Consider the following 15,384-nt stretch of genomic DNA (forward strand, 5'->3'; position numbering starts at 1 on the left):
AAAATCGAGGCTTCAAAAACTGCAGCTCACAAACCAATGGGTGACGTCAGGGCGGGGTTTCTACTGCTGCACATTCAAGATGCCTCACTCTCGATTACCAGCCGGAATTCGAGAGCAAAAGTTCAAACCCTAAACTAAATGAGCAGATCATCTGATTACATTCATTTTGCACTGCAGAACTTTCTTATTAGGTTTAGGTTTTATTGTTCCTATTAAAAATATTTTACTTGAAACAAATTTGCCACAAACGCAGGAGGAATAACGTTTGCTTTTTGTGTGAAACTGTCCCTTTAAGGTAGTGAAGCTCATCCTGTGTCACTGGGTTCGTTTAATCAAGAGAAGAGAAGCTGCGAGATCTGAGACGTTCTCCCTCGCTGCCTGTTTTTATGATCGATCATAAGAAGGTGCTTCTCGCTAATTATCACGTGAGGAATAAAAAGAAAACGTTACAGTAAAACATCCGACAGCATGGATATGAGAACAGATCAAACCCGACGAGGCGATGGTAGAAAACAAGAGTTCTCTTTTTAATGTCTCCAGCCACAACTTACTGTCCACGTACAGTACACGCTCCCAATTTGATTTAGATTTTGCACACATCACAGTTTGAAAGTTTTCAAATGAAAAATACAACACAACTATGAGAAAAAAAAGTCATATGCACAAATTAAAACCTATAAAAAAATATAAAAACAGTACTCTGAAATCTCATTTTGACAAGTACCATTTCATTAACAAAACATGTAATAATGCACAATAGAGCAGACAAATTAAACTGAACCATTAGTTGTTTTTTTTAAATACAAGGAAAGAAAAAGACAATTTTCATCATGCAGAAGATGTAATATTAAATAACGAATCAAACAAAAATAATATATACTTCTCTATATATCTCTCTCTCTTTTAAATTTTCAAGTCAAAGCACTCCCGTCCCTTAAACAGGGAAAAAAACAAGACATTTTTAAAAACACCAGAGGTTCCGCTATGTTTTCATTAGCTGCCATTGTTGCATGGCCTTTTTATCGAAAACATCACAGCGACATCTTTTTGGCACAGAAAAAGACGTTTCATAATGGCAGTAGCATTTTGCAATATAAAAGAGGGCGGAGCTGTAGCTCTTTAAAAAGAAAAAAACAAAAACATTCTGTGCACCGACATCAGTCAGGAGAGTGGCGTCTCCCCCCAGCAGGGTGTGAGGCAAGCAGGCGCAGCCGCTCAGTCCTACTGCAGCATGCTCTTGATAGTCTTGTTGGTTGATTCATCGTTCAGATGCTTGGTTGTGTACCTGCAGCGACAGGAAAAGCCATAAGTGAATTTCAACAAACAGAAGAAGTGTTCAGATGTTTTAATTCCCTCCGACAAGGAAGTTGTGTTTTCATCTGCGCGATACTGGAGGATACGAATCAAAACAAACAGAGAAAGTACAAACTATACAAGCTGCCAAAGAAGTGGAGTTAAATGAAGGACAACATAACGAAGACCTTCCTAAATGTATTTAAGAAGTAGAACATAATATTTGAATGTATTTAAGACTTTCTATAACCCTGAAGAAAACCTGTCTAAAGTAAAGCTGTACTTGAAATGTACTTTGTTACTTTCCACCACTGTACATCTAAAATAACTTGTCATCCTCTGTCCGATCCGAGCTTTAGTCGCTGAAAGGAAATCTGGCAGCTTTTGGATGAGAGTGACCTCATGCGGCCGCGGAGCGCTCGCCCGCCTCGGGCCTCCGGTACAGAGAGAGAGAGAGATACAGATGTGAGGTCGACACAGACACGGCCTCGGCAGCTCAAGCAGCTGTGAGTGTTTGGCCCAGGCGGGTAGAATTTGGACGACTACGAGGGAACGAGGTGTCAGATGTGATCGGCCTCTCTGGAGAGGCTTCGACACCCAACACACAGACGACCAAATCCCCGGTGGACTGAGCAGAGAATGAGTCGCCGCACTGGAGGCGAGGGTGAAATAAACCAAGAGGTCTGTCTGCTGCTCATGAGCCACTGTCACCAGCATGAGCAGCCGTCTCTTTCTCACTGATCTGCAGAGGGGAAGTTACCTGAGAGCGTTGAGAAGGCCTTCTACACTGTTCGGAGGCTGATCTCTGAGGACTTTGATGCAGCCTTTCATCTGAGGACCAGAAAAACACTGTTAGAGTCAGAGTCAGCTGGGCAGAGCGACAGTGGAACGACCGTGGCAGCACTCACGTCGATTTTCGATGACTTGGCGAAGGCCCCTACGGGATGGACGTAGTCGTACAAGATGATGACCCCGACCATGACCCGCAGGCAGAAAGACACCGTCTCCTCGCTGGCGAATCGGCTGCGGTACTCCCTGTCAGGACATGAGCGAGGGATTACATCCACGAAGGTAAAGAACAGCAGGTGAAGCAGCTCTGTCAACATTCAAGTCACTCACGGTGTTTCCAACATGACTTTACACACGGTCGCCATTGTGCTTAAGCAGTCTGTCGTGTTCTCAATAGGCAGGTTCTTGTTCTATAAAAAGACAGAGATAAAAAGGAGTGAGAGCTCGGTGTCACAAAGACGAGGGTTTAAAAAAAGCTCGCTGCCTCTGCTGTCAGTTTTACCTCCGACACAAACTTTGTTGTGCCGTCGCTTAATGTCTTCAGCATGGGCGTGGCATCGGCGTAGAACAGAGATATCCGATTGGCCAGCTCGTTGTTGACTTCGTTTTCTCCCTCCGCCTGGAAAACAGTTTTTTTAATGAGTAAATAGTCGTGTCATTATAATTTCATTGAAGAATCATCACTTTCATGTCAAAGGTCAGAGTCGGTGACAGGCCGGACCCTGGAGTTCACAAAGATTCACCAGGTTGATGCACATGTTCACCAAACCGCTCGATGCAGACAACTTATTGATTTGTATTTAAATGGAGCGTTGAGCGTTGAGATGCCATTGTTCTCTTTGTTGTGATAAAGTGAAAAATGTTGTTTTTAAAATGAACAAAAAACGAATTGAGAAGGAGGAAAGACAGTGAGGGTGTTATTTGGAAACCAGGTGTTTTGTTTGGCATCACACTCGTCTCCATGCCGCCCGACTGGGATTGTGCTTTTGAAAGTCATTTCATTAAAATGAAAATCCTGACAGAAAAACACTGATATAAGCTGACCCCTGCTGCACCTCCTGCTTTTGACACATTCTGCCGCTTCACTGAAAAAACACAGGTATCTCTCCAACGGTCTGTTCTAAATTTGTCTGCATATTTAAAAACGATGAAGAACAATTCGTGCCTTCATTGTTTCCGCGCTGACAGAATAGGGAATAAAATATCAAAACCAATTCCTGCTTTAACAGATGACGACACACGAGCCCAAAGACATTACCACGGGGACAGATGCGTTTCATCTCCGATGTCTGAATGATTCAGTCGTCTGAGTGGTGACTCAAACGCTGCTGCTGCTGCTGTGTGAGACTGAGCCCGGGCTTCTTTCAACAGTGACAGGTTCTAATGACAAGTGTCTGGGTCCATTCGCCAAATGGTAAATGTCAGAGAGATCAAACCTAAGAGCGGTGTCTGTTCATCCTGCACGCACACACACACACACACACACACACACACACACACACACACACACACACACACACACACACACACACACACACACACACACACACACACACACACACACACACACACACACACACACACACACACAATGAAACCTCACTATTCCCTGCACCAACTCTCTTTTAGATGTCCACTGAATAAAGATGCATGTCTTCTATATTTTATATCGCAAAGTAGGAGTGAATAAAACGCAGCCCCGGACTTTGCTAAATAAAAAGGCTCAAGCCGCATTTCCACAGTTCTTCATTTTAGGGGCTAGAAAACTTCAGATGTTGAAGCTGCAACAGTGATGTCTAAATGTACATTGTAGGAAACAAGTTAAACACACCTAAAACCTAGTGAAGGTCAATTAATAGATTAATTAAATAGTAGTTTCACGTGTGAATCTATTGTTAAATCACACACACTCATTATCAGGTTTTTCTGCAGCGGGTCTGCTTCGCTTTCACACCACGAACGAAGCTTGGAACTCGTCCAAGACGCTCATTTGCTCCAGACCAGAGTTCAATCCCAGAAGGTGTCATCTACAGAATCCGCATTGACCTGGAATTAAGTGTTTAATCTCTAGAGGATTTGGGCCACGCTACTGATTTGGGATCAGATTCTCCCGCCACGTGCCGTTACCTCCCACTCTGCGCTTCAAACTCCCTGAAACTCCCCGTGGGGCCGCGGCTTCCCGTCGCACTCCTCTCGACTCCCGAGGGCGATCAAACAGTCGGAAAACTTCATTTGTCATTCCTGCCTTTCAACTGCTGCAGTCTGAACTGTGCCGAGATTATAACGAGAAGTGAGGGCTCGGGTCTGAGTTAAGACGAATCGCGATGACGCACATCTTTAAATTTGATCAGGGCCAGCACCACGGGAACATTAAAGGAATTCAAAATCACAGACCGTCTCAACATGAGGAGTTTTAAAATAAAGTCATTATTCATCTTTGCTGACTCTTCTGACAGTTGACATAAAGGCTGCCTCTGCAATCCCACACAACTGAGTTCTTTGCATTTTAAATAGCAAACTGATGAAACGTTTTGTGGTCGTTACCTGAGGTTGAGCTGAAATTCTGTATAAATGTTGTGCAATGTCACACCCATCAGAAATAAAGGCAATGCCAGTTAATCTACTTTACCCAGTAAGGACTACACAAAGTAAATTAAAAAATCAAAGTTATTTTGTGTACTAGTTCCAATAATGTAAATTCTTAATGCTGCAGCATCGTAAAGTGGGTTTTGGAACTTTTTATGCTGCTGCTGAAAATAACACTAAGACAGTGAGTGAACCAAAACAGTAAAAATCAAAACAATAAACTAAAACTCTCACTAGAGTTGAGGTGAACTGCAGAATTGTGTTGATAAATCTCTGAGCTTATCATCTCCAGAGATTCCTTTCAAATGCATGTAGATATTTGATTCAAGGCTGAGATCAAACCATGTATTGTCGCTGCTTTAACCGAGTTGAATTCTCTTCACCACCCAGAGAGCGGAGGGACGTAATGAGCTCACCGGTACGTTGTTGATCCGCATGCGGCTCAGCGTTCTCCTGTAATAACTGAAGTCATTCTGAATGGCAGGATTTGTCATCTGCGAAAAAACAAAACAAAACAAACAGAAATGGGGTTTTAATACACACAGAGCAGGAAAGTGTTTCTTTTCATGTCTGCAGGACATTCAGCTCTGGATCCAACACGCCGTCGTCCTGACAGAGTATTTTAGTCAACAAGGCAGAAATGTAGCTTTGGGGGGCGAATGGCATAAAAAGAACACTGATACAATTACAGTTTCATTTGCCGAACTGGATTTGAATCCTCTGACACTCATCCCGCTTTAACATCCACATCCCCGGCTCCTCCTGTCAGGGAATATTTGGTAATTCTCCCTCCACAGTCTGGCTGTGCAGCTGTACAGTTTGTGACAAGAGGGTCAAAAATTACGCAGCCGTCAAAAAGGTATAAAGGGTCTCATTAGGCCGAGCGAAGGTGAGAAAGAAAGCCTCAAACAAAAGCCACAAAATTCAGTTGATTTCCTTTGACACCACTTTCTACAAATATGACTCATCTGGCTACGGTGACCTCTTAAAAAAAAGAAAGAAAAAAAAAAGAAGAAGCAACCAACCAGAGAGCTTCTTTCAAATGTCACCGCTAGTGAGAGCTCATCCTGTGGCTAATTATCGTCAGTCCTGTATGAGCATGTCACATTCAAAGCTGTACTGGCAGCAGGCTAATCCTGCGACAATAGACTGGTGCTCAGTCTGTGTCCACTGTGTCCACCAGAAGAGACGGGCGGCACGCCACACAGACAGTTTAACTAGGTCAGGAGCCCGTGTATGGGTGTGAAAGATTGATGACAAGGCCTAGCATGCCACTTTGCACCCCCAACCCTACCTTTGGGTTTCCATCCCGCCTGGGTACTGGGCACTAATTGGGACATCACAGCAAAATCGCCTCAGGGTGTCAGGAGGGTTTTTTTGTAAGTTTTTGTTTCTAAGGAGTAGGGGTGTAAGGGGAACCAGTTCACCCGCTGTCTCATCATGAGGCCTCATGTTTTTGACAATGCGCATTCAAGCGACACCCGCGCTCGATTCCTGGTGGTTTTTTTGGGGGGGGATGGCGCATCAGCAACTTGTGTCTGAATTCGAGCCAAATATTAATTTCTGGAAGGTGCCTTTCTCTTTCATTAATAAAAACCTTCTACATTATGCAGAACTACACTCAGGACAACAACAATTTGCACACCTCTTTACCCGCAGTAACCCGTATTAGCCATTCCACTGACATCCACTGTATTATAAACAGCAGAGCAGTATCAGGACTCTAATTAAATGCTAATTATGCACTCACTGGCTGCGGTTTTAAATTGCACGGAGCAAGAACCTAATTCAAGGGCGTCAGCAGCTTGTAGGGGACTAAGAGGTTGGGTCTGTATCACAGGAGAAAAGTGCAGAGGTTACTTCAATATCTAAAAGGTTAGCTTGAGGTTTTAAATGCAGAAAGTGACGCCCCGGACGTGTTGGAGAAATTAAAGAGTGTCTTACTTTAAGCTCATCAAAGCGCAGAGTGAAGTGCAGGATCTCGGCAAACTGCTTGGCCAGTGCCTGCTCCCGCTCCAGGTGCTGAGTGGGGTCGTCGTAAGTCTCGCTGGTTAGAGCTCCCAGGAGGCTGTGCAGCGCCGCCTCTGTGGGGAAAAATATGATTTCTGTGTTAGAGGAAAGGTGCTGAGAGGACAGGCACAAAAACACAAGAAAAAAATATATATATGTTCTTTTATTGAGGCTTTCAGAGCCTCTTTTATGTGTGTAGTCGTCCAGGTTGTCTTTCAAAATCTGTTTTTTGTTGTTCAAGGTTCCAGTTAACAGCTGAAGAATCCGTACAATATTACAGAAATGGAAAAACCCAAAGGTCGTGTGAAAGAAGAAACGCTCCATGTGTCAGGACAGACTGAATATTCAAATCCTAAATTATAGTTTATTTTCATCATTGATTCATCTGCTGAATATTTTCACATTGAATTGTTTCTTAAGGCTTGGGAATGATTAAAAAAAACTTTAAACAAGACAAAATATATAAACTTTATACTCATTAATGATAAGAAATAACAGCAAATCTTAACAATTGAGAGGCTTTGCCCAGTCAGTGTCTGACAGTTATGGTAGAAAAATGACAATCAACCATAACAGCTCCACATAACTCATCAACCAAGATTTAGATTCTTTCTGTCTTATATCATTGTGTGTTTTTGTGGACGAGGCCAAAGAAAAAGTGCTTAAAGTGGATCATAACCACAGTTAGTGTGTCAGCCAGCTGAAGCAGCCTGATTAGGACACAGACAGATAATGGGACAGTGGTGGTGCCCAAACTGCCGAGGGCCCAGTGCCAGTCTGGGGGGGAGGGAGAGGGGGGTGAGGGGTGGTCCGGGAAAGGGGGACGAGAGGCTTTCCTGCTCAGATGCAGATGAGACATGGGACTAATTATCTCATTGGAATGGAATTGGGGGTGGAGGGGAACAGGATTTCATTCAAGCAGAATTACACTCATTGTTTTGACAGTAAGTAAATACAAAGCCTGTGTCATGCCTTGACATGACATACACACAGACCAATAATTAAGCATGCATGAGGAGCCCCAGCAGGGATATTAGGAAACGATTAAGTGAAACGTAGTAAGAGACGCACAGGCACTAATAATATAAAACAAGACAGGTCTTCTTCAAACACATAGTTTCTAGAACGAGAGGAAAAAAACTGAGTCCAGCGGGAGTTTTTATTTATAGATGCAGACGATGCTCAGAATTCAGTCTAGTCCGAGACGCTTTTAAATAATGACATAACCCAGACGAGCTCAGCATCTGATGCAAGAAGCCGTGCGTGGTACCAAATGAGCACCGGATAGATTTATTCTAAGTGTCTTTTACATCTCTTGTTGATTACACACGACGATGAGCATGTCAACATAACCTAGAAACGGACAGATTCAGACGGTGGTCGACTTAAGATAATCAGAAAGGGGGGACGGACGGAGCACTGGCAGCGCTGCGCGGTAAATTGAGCGTGTTTGCCATTCGGTAATGACTCCCATCTGCTCGGGACGGCGTTTGCAGCGAGGCGGCTGACTAAGAATGGCACTGAGTAGTGGCTTTTTCTTCCCTCTAAGTCCCAGTCAAAACATGAGTTAAGATGGAGATGCTTAAAGGCCGTCAGAAATGAGCCACTCTTGTCTGTCGGGAAGTCGGGGATGGGAGGGTGGGCGGCGGCAGCGTGGGGGCATGTCTGAGCTCATCAGGTCACGGCAGAGCAGGCAAGTAGAATGCGGGCATGTTAGGCGCTTTAGTCGCAGAGAGGGGAGGGACGGAGGATGGCGCGTCTTTAGTCTGTTCGAGACCCGACAATCTCTGAGGAATCAGATTCAAATTCACATCAGTTTCTCCGAGTTTCGGTCAAAAACATTAAATCCTGATCAGAAAAAAATTAATTTAGTCTGGTCTGTAGCAGAAAAAACTTACGTGGTGCCAGTAATGTTACATTTAAGTCAGATTTGAGTTTTCATGCAGGAACAACACGTGAGCAAGAGAAACACGTCTCTTACATAATCAAGCAGAAATGTCAAATATTTACCAGCGTCTCAAATGAGTTTGTTTCACAAACAGTAAATACTTGGTTTGTTTCCAACTGTTGGTGAAACAATCCAAACAACATAAAGACCTTAATTCTGGGAGGATCCATGTCTCAATTCTACATTATGTTAGATTATGGGGAAATATGGGTGTCAACATAAATGACATAATGGTCCCTCTAGAATATCTTCCCTCCTCGGCGGCCCTGCTCTGCACAGTGCTCTACCAGCCTGTAGTAGTAAAGGCCTTTCAGCTTCATTTAGATCAGACAGGACATCGGGATGCGGACGCCATCACGGACGCCATCACGGCCCCCGAAGCCTAAAGTCAAGGCAGTGAAATAGAGCAGCAGCCGCGACTGGGAGGTGACCTACTTCATTACATAACCGCCACCGTGAGGCAGCCGCCGCCCACTGCTCCCATTGACTACCTTCTGCACCGCCACTGGGATTACGGGGCTGAGGGCGTTGGGGCATGGCGGGCTCCCCCCCGCCCCCCCACACCCCTTCAAGCCTCAGGGTCATAAGAAGATCAGGGAGCAGTAAGCCTACTTCCCCCCCTTCCCCCCTGTATCCATGCTAATTAAACAACCTATAGCCCCGCAGAGGTCAGCGCGCAGTGCAATGCAAGCAGCATGTTGAGAAATGCGCGGCTGTGGGGGTTTTCAAAGAGAGTTTGTATAAGGCTGAGCTGTGGGTTACGTGGATGTGTCGCATGTCTGTTGACTTTTGCAGTTCAGCAGTCAATACTGCAGATGCACACGTGAACAATTAAGGTCATGTATGAAGGTTGTGTGCTTCTGAGGCCACTAGAAGACCTTTTCTATAAAGGACATGGACTTTCATCCTTCCCAGTATCAGGTCTGGGACTTTGGTGATGCTCAAAATTAAGAATGGCACTAAAATGCATGACAAACTAAGACACACAAGAGAGGGGTTTTGCAGCATGAGACTGTTTGGGTCCGACACGTTCAAGACAACAGGAAAGTGTTTCAGCAGATACATACCTAACCTCTGGGAGAACTGGTAGAACTTCTTCAGTTTCCCCACTAAGGGAACGACAGCCGCCCACGCTTGCTCCTGTAACGCCTCATCGTTTGGATTCTGGATCGCCTAGAAACATACACAAGAAAATAAGAATGAAAGTCACTCATAACTCTGTATAGTGACCCTTGTCTATAATAGAGGAACTCTACAGATTTTGTTCATAAAATTGTTTTAAAAAAGGTATTGAGGTGCACTGGTGCATATAAGAAAATGAATTGTCTTTTGAGGTTTCCGTGGAGGATGCACAAAAAGATTCCGCTGCTCAAATTTAGTTTCTTTCTTCATAGGGGAACTCATAAAGGGAGGACAAGGAAAACGACAGTTTCTCTTTTTACATTTGAAAAATCTGCTTATTTTCAATTGCTACAAAAGGCTTTTATCTGAGCCCTATTATTCACAGAAGCAATGTCATTCACAGTTGGTCAGTGAGAAACCACAAGTGGACAAAATGGGGTGTTAATATTCCTTCACTTTGAAATTTGTTAAAGAAAAATGTCTCCAATGTCAATATTCATTTGTGGTTACAGACTTAGGCAAGAAATCCTTAATGACTTAATAATTTTTACAATCCTTGTGAATTACTCCCAGCAGTCGTCTCCTGTGGAGGTTATTCATTTTTCTTTTTTTAATCCAAAAGGGAAACACCTCCACTACTTTCAGTGTGATCTGAAACCCTTTCTTCACAGCGGGACACAAGCAGACTCTCCAAACTCTGCAGCAGCTCCGCTTGCCGTGAGTTGGAGGTGGGTATTTGTGTTAGGGCGTACCTCTCTGATCTCCTGCCCCGCTCCCTTGTACGCCTGCAGCTCATCCAGGATCCCCTTGGCGTCTTTCAGCACCACGTCAACCTGCTCCCACACCTCTCGCTCTGCGTCCGTGGGCTGGGCATCTGCAGCAGACCGCCACCACCACGACAACAACAACAGGGTCAACGGGGCAAATCTGATTAGTTTCTAATCCATATTCAGTCTGGCTTGACATACAGTAAAAAAAAAAAAAACAGCTGTAGGAAATCTATGATGAGAAAGTTTAATGTGCAGCTTTCAATTATGTAAATGTAAATTCACAGGAATAATCTCATCTTTGCAAAGCTTCCCATTTATCCGTGACACCACCCACTTCCCTGGCTGATAGGAGGGAAATGGAGCAAGATAAGAGAAGACAAATGAAAAAGGCTTATATATACTCTTTGTAACAGCTCTGTGTGTAGAGACTGTTTGGTTTCTGAGTTCTTATTTTGCCTTGAGAGAAGTGGCAATGAAGAATAGCAACAGGAGTATGAACTCCTTTCCACCACCTGAAGGAAGAGCACCTTGCCAAGTGTGATGAATGTAAACTCCTGCTCCCGTGCAGAAGAAACACCTCAAATCGAGCTCATACTGGGAGCTATAATAAAGTATTTCTACTGTGTATCATTATTAATTTAGCTTTTTGAATTTATTCCATTTTATAAATCATTGTTTACATTTAATGAGCCTTTTCGAGTAGATTTTAGGGAGTAACAACATTCGCAAAGTGCAAATACACTCTAGAAAGAAAACAGCTAGAGAGATCTTTATAATATTTAAGCAATCTTGCATTGAAATTATTTGTTAGATATAAAAACTGTGATGTTTTTTCAATATAAAAAGAAATCACCTAGAAACAGTTGGAGCCAGTCGAGGCATTGTTTCCTCTAAAGGTATGACTGAGTCTCTGGCTCTGCCAAGTGTGAGAATAGTACAGTACAGGATCAAGCCATGTTGAGGGGCCTTAGGCTACACAGCAGCTGAACTTAAGCGCTTTATATTTGAGGAGGGGGCTCTGCTGCAACCCTGCCCTGATTGATATTCCGCACACACTCCGGTGTAGAAGAGGCAGGTTGATGGAAAAGAGCAGAAGTGGTGGGTTTTATTCCTTTTTGCCGCTGGGAGGAACACAGTGTTTCGTGGTTGATAATGTTATGGTAAGATATTCAGGTGATCAATATCAGTGGAGGGGGAGCAATTACTTCAGAAGGACTCACTTTCAAAGTCGAGGAAAAAATTGGGCTCCTGTTCCAGATCTGTGCATGTCAAAACTTTCAGTAGGTTCCCCATGATACGATACCTGTTGAGGAAAAAGGGAGACAAATCAATAGGGAGCAAAGAGAGAGGAGTTCAGCGGTAAAGTGAGTGGGCGGACAGAACGACTGAATCCACCTCACTCCTGCTCGGCTTCACCGCCTGTGCGAATGCAGCGGTGCCCCCCAGATGTGCCCGCTGCTCATAGACACCAATGTGTTTCCTGCCCTCAACAACCACATGTCACACCAGAAAGTCCAGAGAATATAAAAAGAAAACGCACTCTTATTCTACCCAGCAATCATCAGCATTTACAGGCAGTTGTACGCAAAGTAATCAATTCCACAAGCCTCCGCAGGGAAATCAAACATGATCTATGTTTATATGAAGCAGGTAAATGTTCCCTGCACATGATGAGACGCAACTAATTAAACTTTTATAGAGGATGTTGTCATGTGGAAACAGAAGAGGAGCGGATTATGAAGTTTGTTGGTTGTGTGTGATGTAGAGCTCGTCCGCCGTGATTTGAAATGCACTTCGTCGTCTGTGCAGAATCACGTTGTTCCTCGGGATAGTGCGCTGCAGTATCTTGAAACACAACATGAATCATTCACGTACCTTTGCCAACCTAAGTACCGACAGTGGGACAGACAGAGCCTTGTATTTACTACAGGAGCCCAGTGCAGGCCAGTCGTCCATATAGTATAACATACATCTGCATCCCAGGAGTTATGTTGGACCACGTTAAATTCTATGACAAAGAAATTTTAACTGCAACCAAGTATTACCTCCACAAGTCAGTTATGTTTTCTCCCTTGTCCGTCAGTTTGTATGTTGGTAGGATTAAGTAAAAACTACTGAACAGAATTCCACAAAACTCGATGGAAGGACTGGACCTTAGCCCCTGGTTGGCAGAGGATCCAGAAATGTTTTAATCACGTTCTTTAACATTGTGAGAAAGGGCTTGTTTTGAAGTTTTCACTGTTTTCCAAGGAAATCATTCATGGAGCTTGATGAAAAGAATCTGGAATATTACGAAAACTCTCCAGCTCCATGTCGACGTTAGACTTGAAAAAAAATATACAAATGAAATGATTCCATTATTCAAGCAAATATAGATGCAAATGAAAATGTTTCAGAAAGTATAGCTACCTCAGAAATGTACTCGAGTCTCATTGACCTTCACTTAGAAAATACTTAGAAAATACTTTCTCCATTTCAAGCTTTCACACTTTGTAACTGGCTTTTAATTCCTGGTGCAACAACTGTGCTGCATAAGGCAAGTATCAGACGTTGCCATTGTCCCTATGAGGTGACTTGAAGGTTCAAGAAGAGGATGATGATGATGATGATGATGATGAGGAAGACTGTGTGCAAGCTTTGGCAGTCACACCCATACCTTCGCTGCTGATGCACACAGACGTTTATAGATACACCTTATAGCTATACATCTGCCGAGAGCTGCGCAGTGAGAAGTGACAGCCTCTCACATGTCTCTGTCCTGTCGTTCCTCCGACTCCTAGAAAGCACAAAGCACGATCTCTCTCTCAGTAGCACAGGTCAACAGACATATGACAAGTCAAAGATCGGTGGCGGTTTGTAGAGAAAAAACAGCGACGGGGGGGGAATCCCTCAGCGGTGACAGATTCAACCCCTGGTGACAGAGCGGAGACGGGCAGGATGCACTCAGAGAGGACGGAAGGAGGGTCGATGTGGGAGCCGGTGATGAAGTTAAACTTCGGCAGGCAGATGTCAGCGGGGATGAGCGACAGGTGAACAGCCAAAGTGACTGAGTGAGGGCCAGAGGTGACAGGGTAAATCATGGCAACAGAGGTAATGCTGGGAGACAGGGAGACGCTGCGACAGAGCAAAGTACACAGTCAGCAGCACAGGGTGAGATGGAGTGCTTTTAAAATGCATGAGGTGCACGAGGGAGGGGCGACGTGTAGTCTTGCATCTTGAAAACCTTGTACAGGCTTTTTTTTTTTTTTAAACAGAATTATTTTTATGATGAATGGACAATTTATACTTGACTGTAAAGTTTATGTACAAAAAGCTTTTATACTATTACCTTCTCTGTATCCAGTTAATGGATTGGTACTTAATTAACAGAGCATCTCAAAGTCAAAAGGAGCCAAGCAATGTCTTCTAACATGTTTCCTCAAGTTCAGTCTCCAGTGAATCAAGCTGAAGAAAAAATATATATACATATAAAATAAAATATAAATGTATAAGTTTACTGTAGGAAAACAAATATCTAGTTCCTGCTTCTTCAATGGGATATATTTTGGTGCTGGTATTAATTTTCTTTGATAGTAAATTTGAAATCTGGGGATTTTCAGCTGCGGTGGTGGTGTAGTTCAAAACAAGGCGGTTTCACTACTGACTTCTTTGTGCTGGATCGCTGCAGATCCAGGAGAAGCTGCTGTGTGTTGGATTGAGGATTTCGATTACAACTAGATTGCTTAAATATAAAATGTGCCTGCCCACATTTACTACTACTTCTGACAATAACACCATTGTTCCTGTTGTCATTGCTGCTCCCTTCATCTCTGAGACTTTTTCTTTTGTATGAATACCTAAAACATTGATACACCTCTCCACAGTCTTTTCTCCTGAATGCTGTAAATAATGTTATTTTGTCGACATGCTCTTACACACGACACCTATTGCACTTCTGTCTGTCCTGAGGGAGGAATTCCGCTTTGAGGTTTCTGCATTTTCCCCGTTAAAAGGTATTTTTTTTAAAGGCAGTTTTTCCTGTCCTTACTTTATCCTGCAGCACTCTGCACTGACAGTATTTTCTACTGACTGTTGGTCACTCGTCGAGCCCAGTGACCACCTGCAAAGACCCACCTGCCTTGTCCAGCCTCGTCCTATTGCCCTCCACTAATGTGACCTGAATGTCTGACTGTGCCAGCACTGGCACCTCACTGGCTGTCGGAAAGCAGCACCTGATCCAGCAGCCTCAGAAGGGATGAGAGCTGTCAGCGTCCTCACCCTGCTGGATGAAGCGGGCACTGCCCACCAATCGCAGGGGCCTCCACCGGTCCTCTGCTGCCCCCTCTCAGCCGCCCTCGGACCGGCTGCCTGGCAGAGCTGCTGGGGCTCGGAGCGCTTAGACGCCAGCACTGGCAACCCTGCCTGCTCCGTGCTACAACTCCCCTGTGCCGCTTAAAATGAGGTCATTTTAGGGACAGGGATTTATGTGGCCGAATTTCAGAGTCCACTGGAGAATCTTCAAGTGTAGTAGAAAGAGAGCAGATTAAATCTAGATCATTTTAATTTTTACACCTCAATCTTTCTCTCAAGCTGTAGCCTGAGTATCACTTTCACATTACATAAACATGAACCAACTGACTTTGTAGCTCCTGTGATGACAACCCACACATTATACGATGACAAGCCTCCTTTTAAAAGATGAATTAAATGCAATACGAGTTCCTGTGTGTACGCCGGTTGCCTGGTGACGGTGTAGTACGAGGAGAGAGGTGCTGGCTGAGAGTTCACAGATACAGTATCAGAGAGAGATCGAGGAATTGAAGCCCCCGCCCCTCCCTCGCTCCCTCCCTCCCTCAGCAGTTGTAGTAGTACCCGGACGTGCTGGCA

The 15,384-nt window shown here is 44.1% G+C and overlaps 1 protein-coding gene across 2 annotated transcripts in view; it reads right to left on the bottom strand.

Annotated features, from left to right (window-relative positions):
- Positions 1-503: 503 nt before the first annotated feature.
- Positions 504-15,384, bottom strand: part of fam49bb (family with sequence similarity 49 member Bb) — a 30,553-nt gene continuing 15,672 nt past the window's right edge. For both annotated transcript variants that reach the window (XM_035142656.2, XM_035142658.2), the window contains 10 exons: positions 11,739-11,821; positions 10,501-10,622; positions 9,694-9,799; positions 6,613-6,752; positions 5,085-5,162; positions 2,585-2,701; positions 2,413-2,492; positions 2,202-2,328; positions 2,054-2,124; positions 504-1,285 (listed from right to left, as the gene is read on the bottom strand). In XM_035142656.2, coding sequence (XP_034998547.1) covers positions 1,222-1,285; positions 2,054-2,124; positions 2,202-2,328; positions 2,413-2,492; positions 2,585-2,701; positions 5,085-5,162; positions 6,613-6,752; positions 9,694-9,799; positions 10,501-10,622; positions 11,739-11,811 — 978 coding nt within the window. In that variant the 5' untranslated portion in view covers positions 11,812-11,821 and the 3' untranslated portion in view covers positions 504-1,221. The remainder of the gene's footprint in view (positions 1,286-2,053; positions 2,125-2,201; positions 2,329-2,412; positions 2,493-2,584; positions 2,702-5,084; positions 5,163-6,612; positions 6,753-9,693; positions 9,800-10,500; positions 10,623-11,738; positions 11,822-15,384) is intronic.

Source organism: Hippoglossus stenolepis, chromosome 19 (genome assembly GCF_022539355.2).
Source record: "Hippoglossus stenolepis isolate QCI-W04-F060 chromosome 19, HSTE1.2, whole genome shotgun sequence".
Lineage (NCBI taxonomy): Eukaryota > Metazoa > Chordata > Actinopteri > Pleuronectiformes > Pleuronectidae > Hippoglossus > Hippoglossus stenolepis.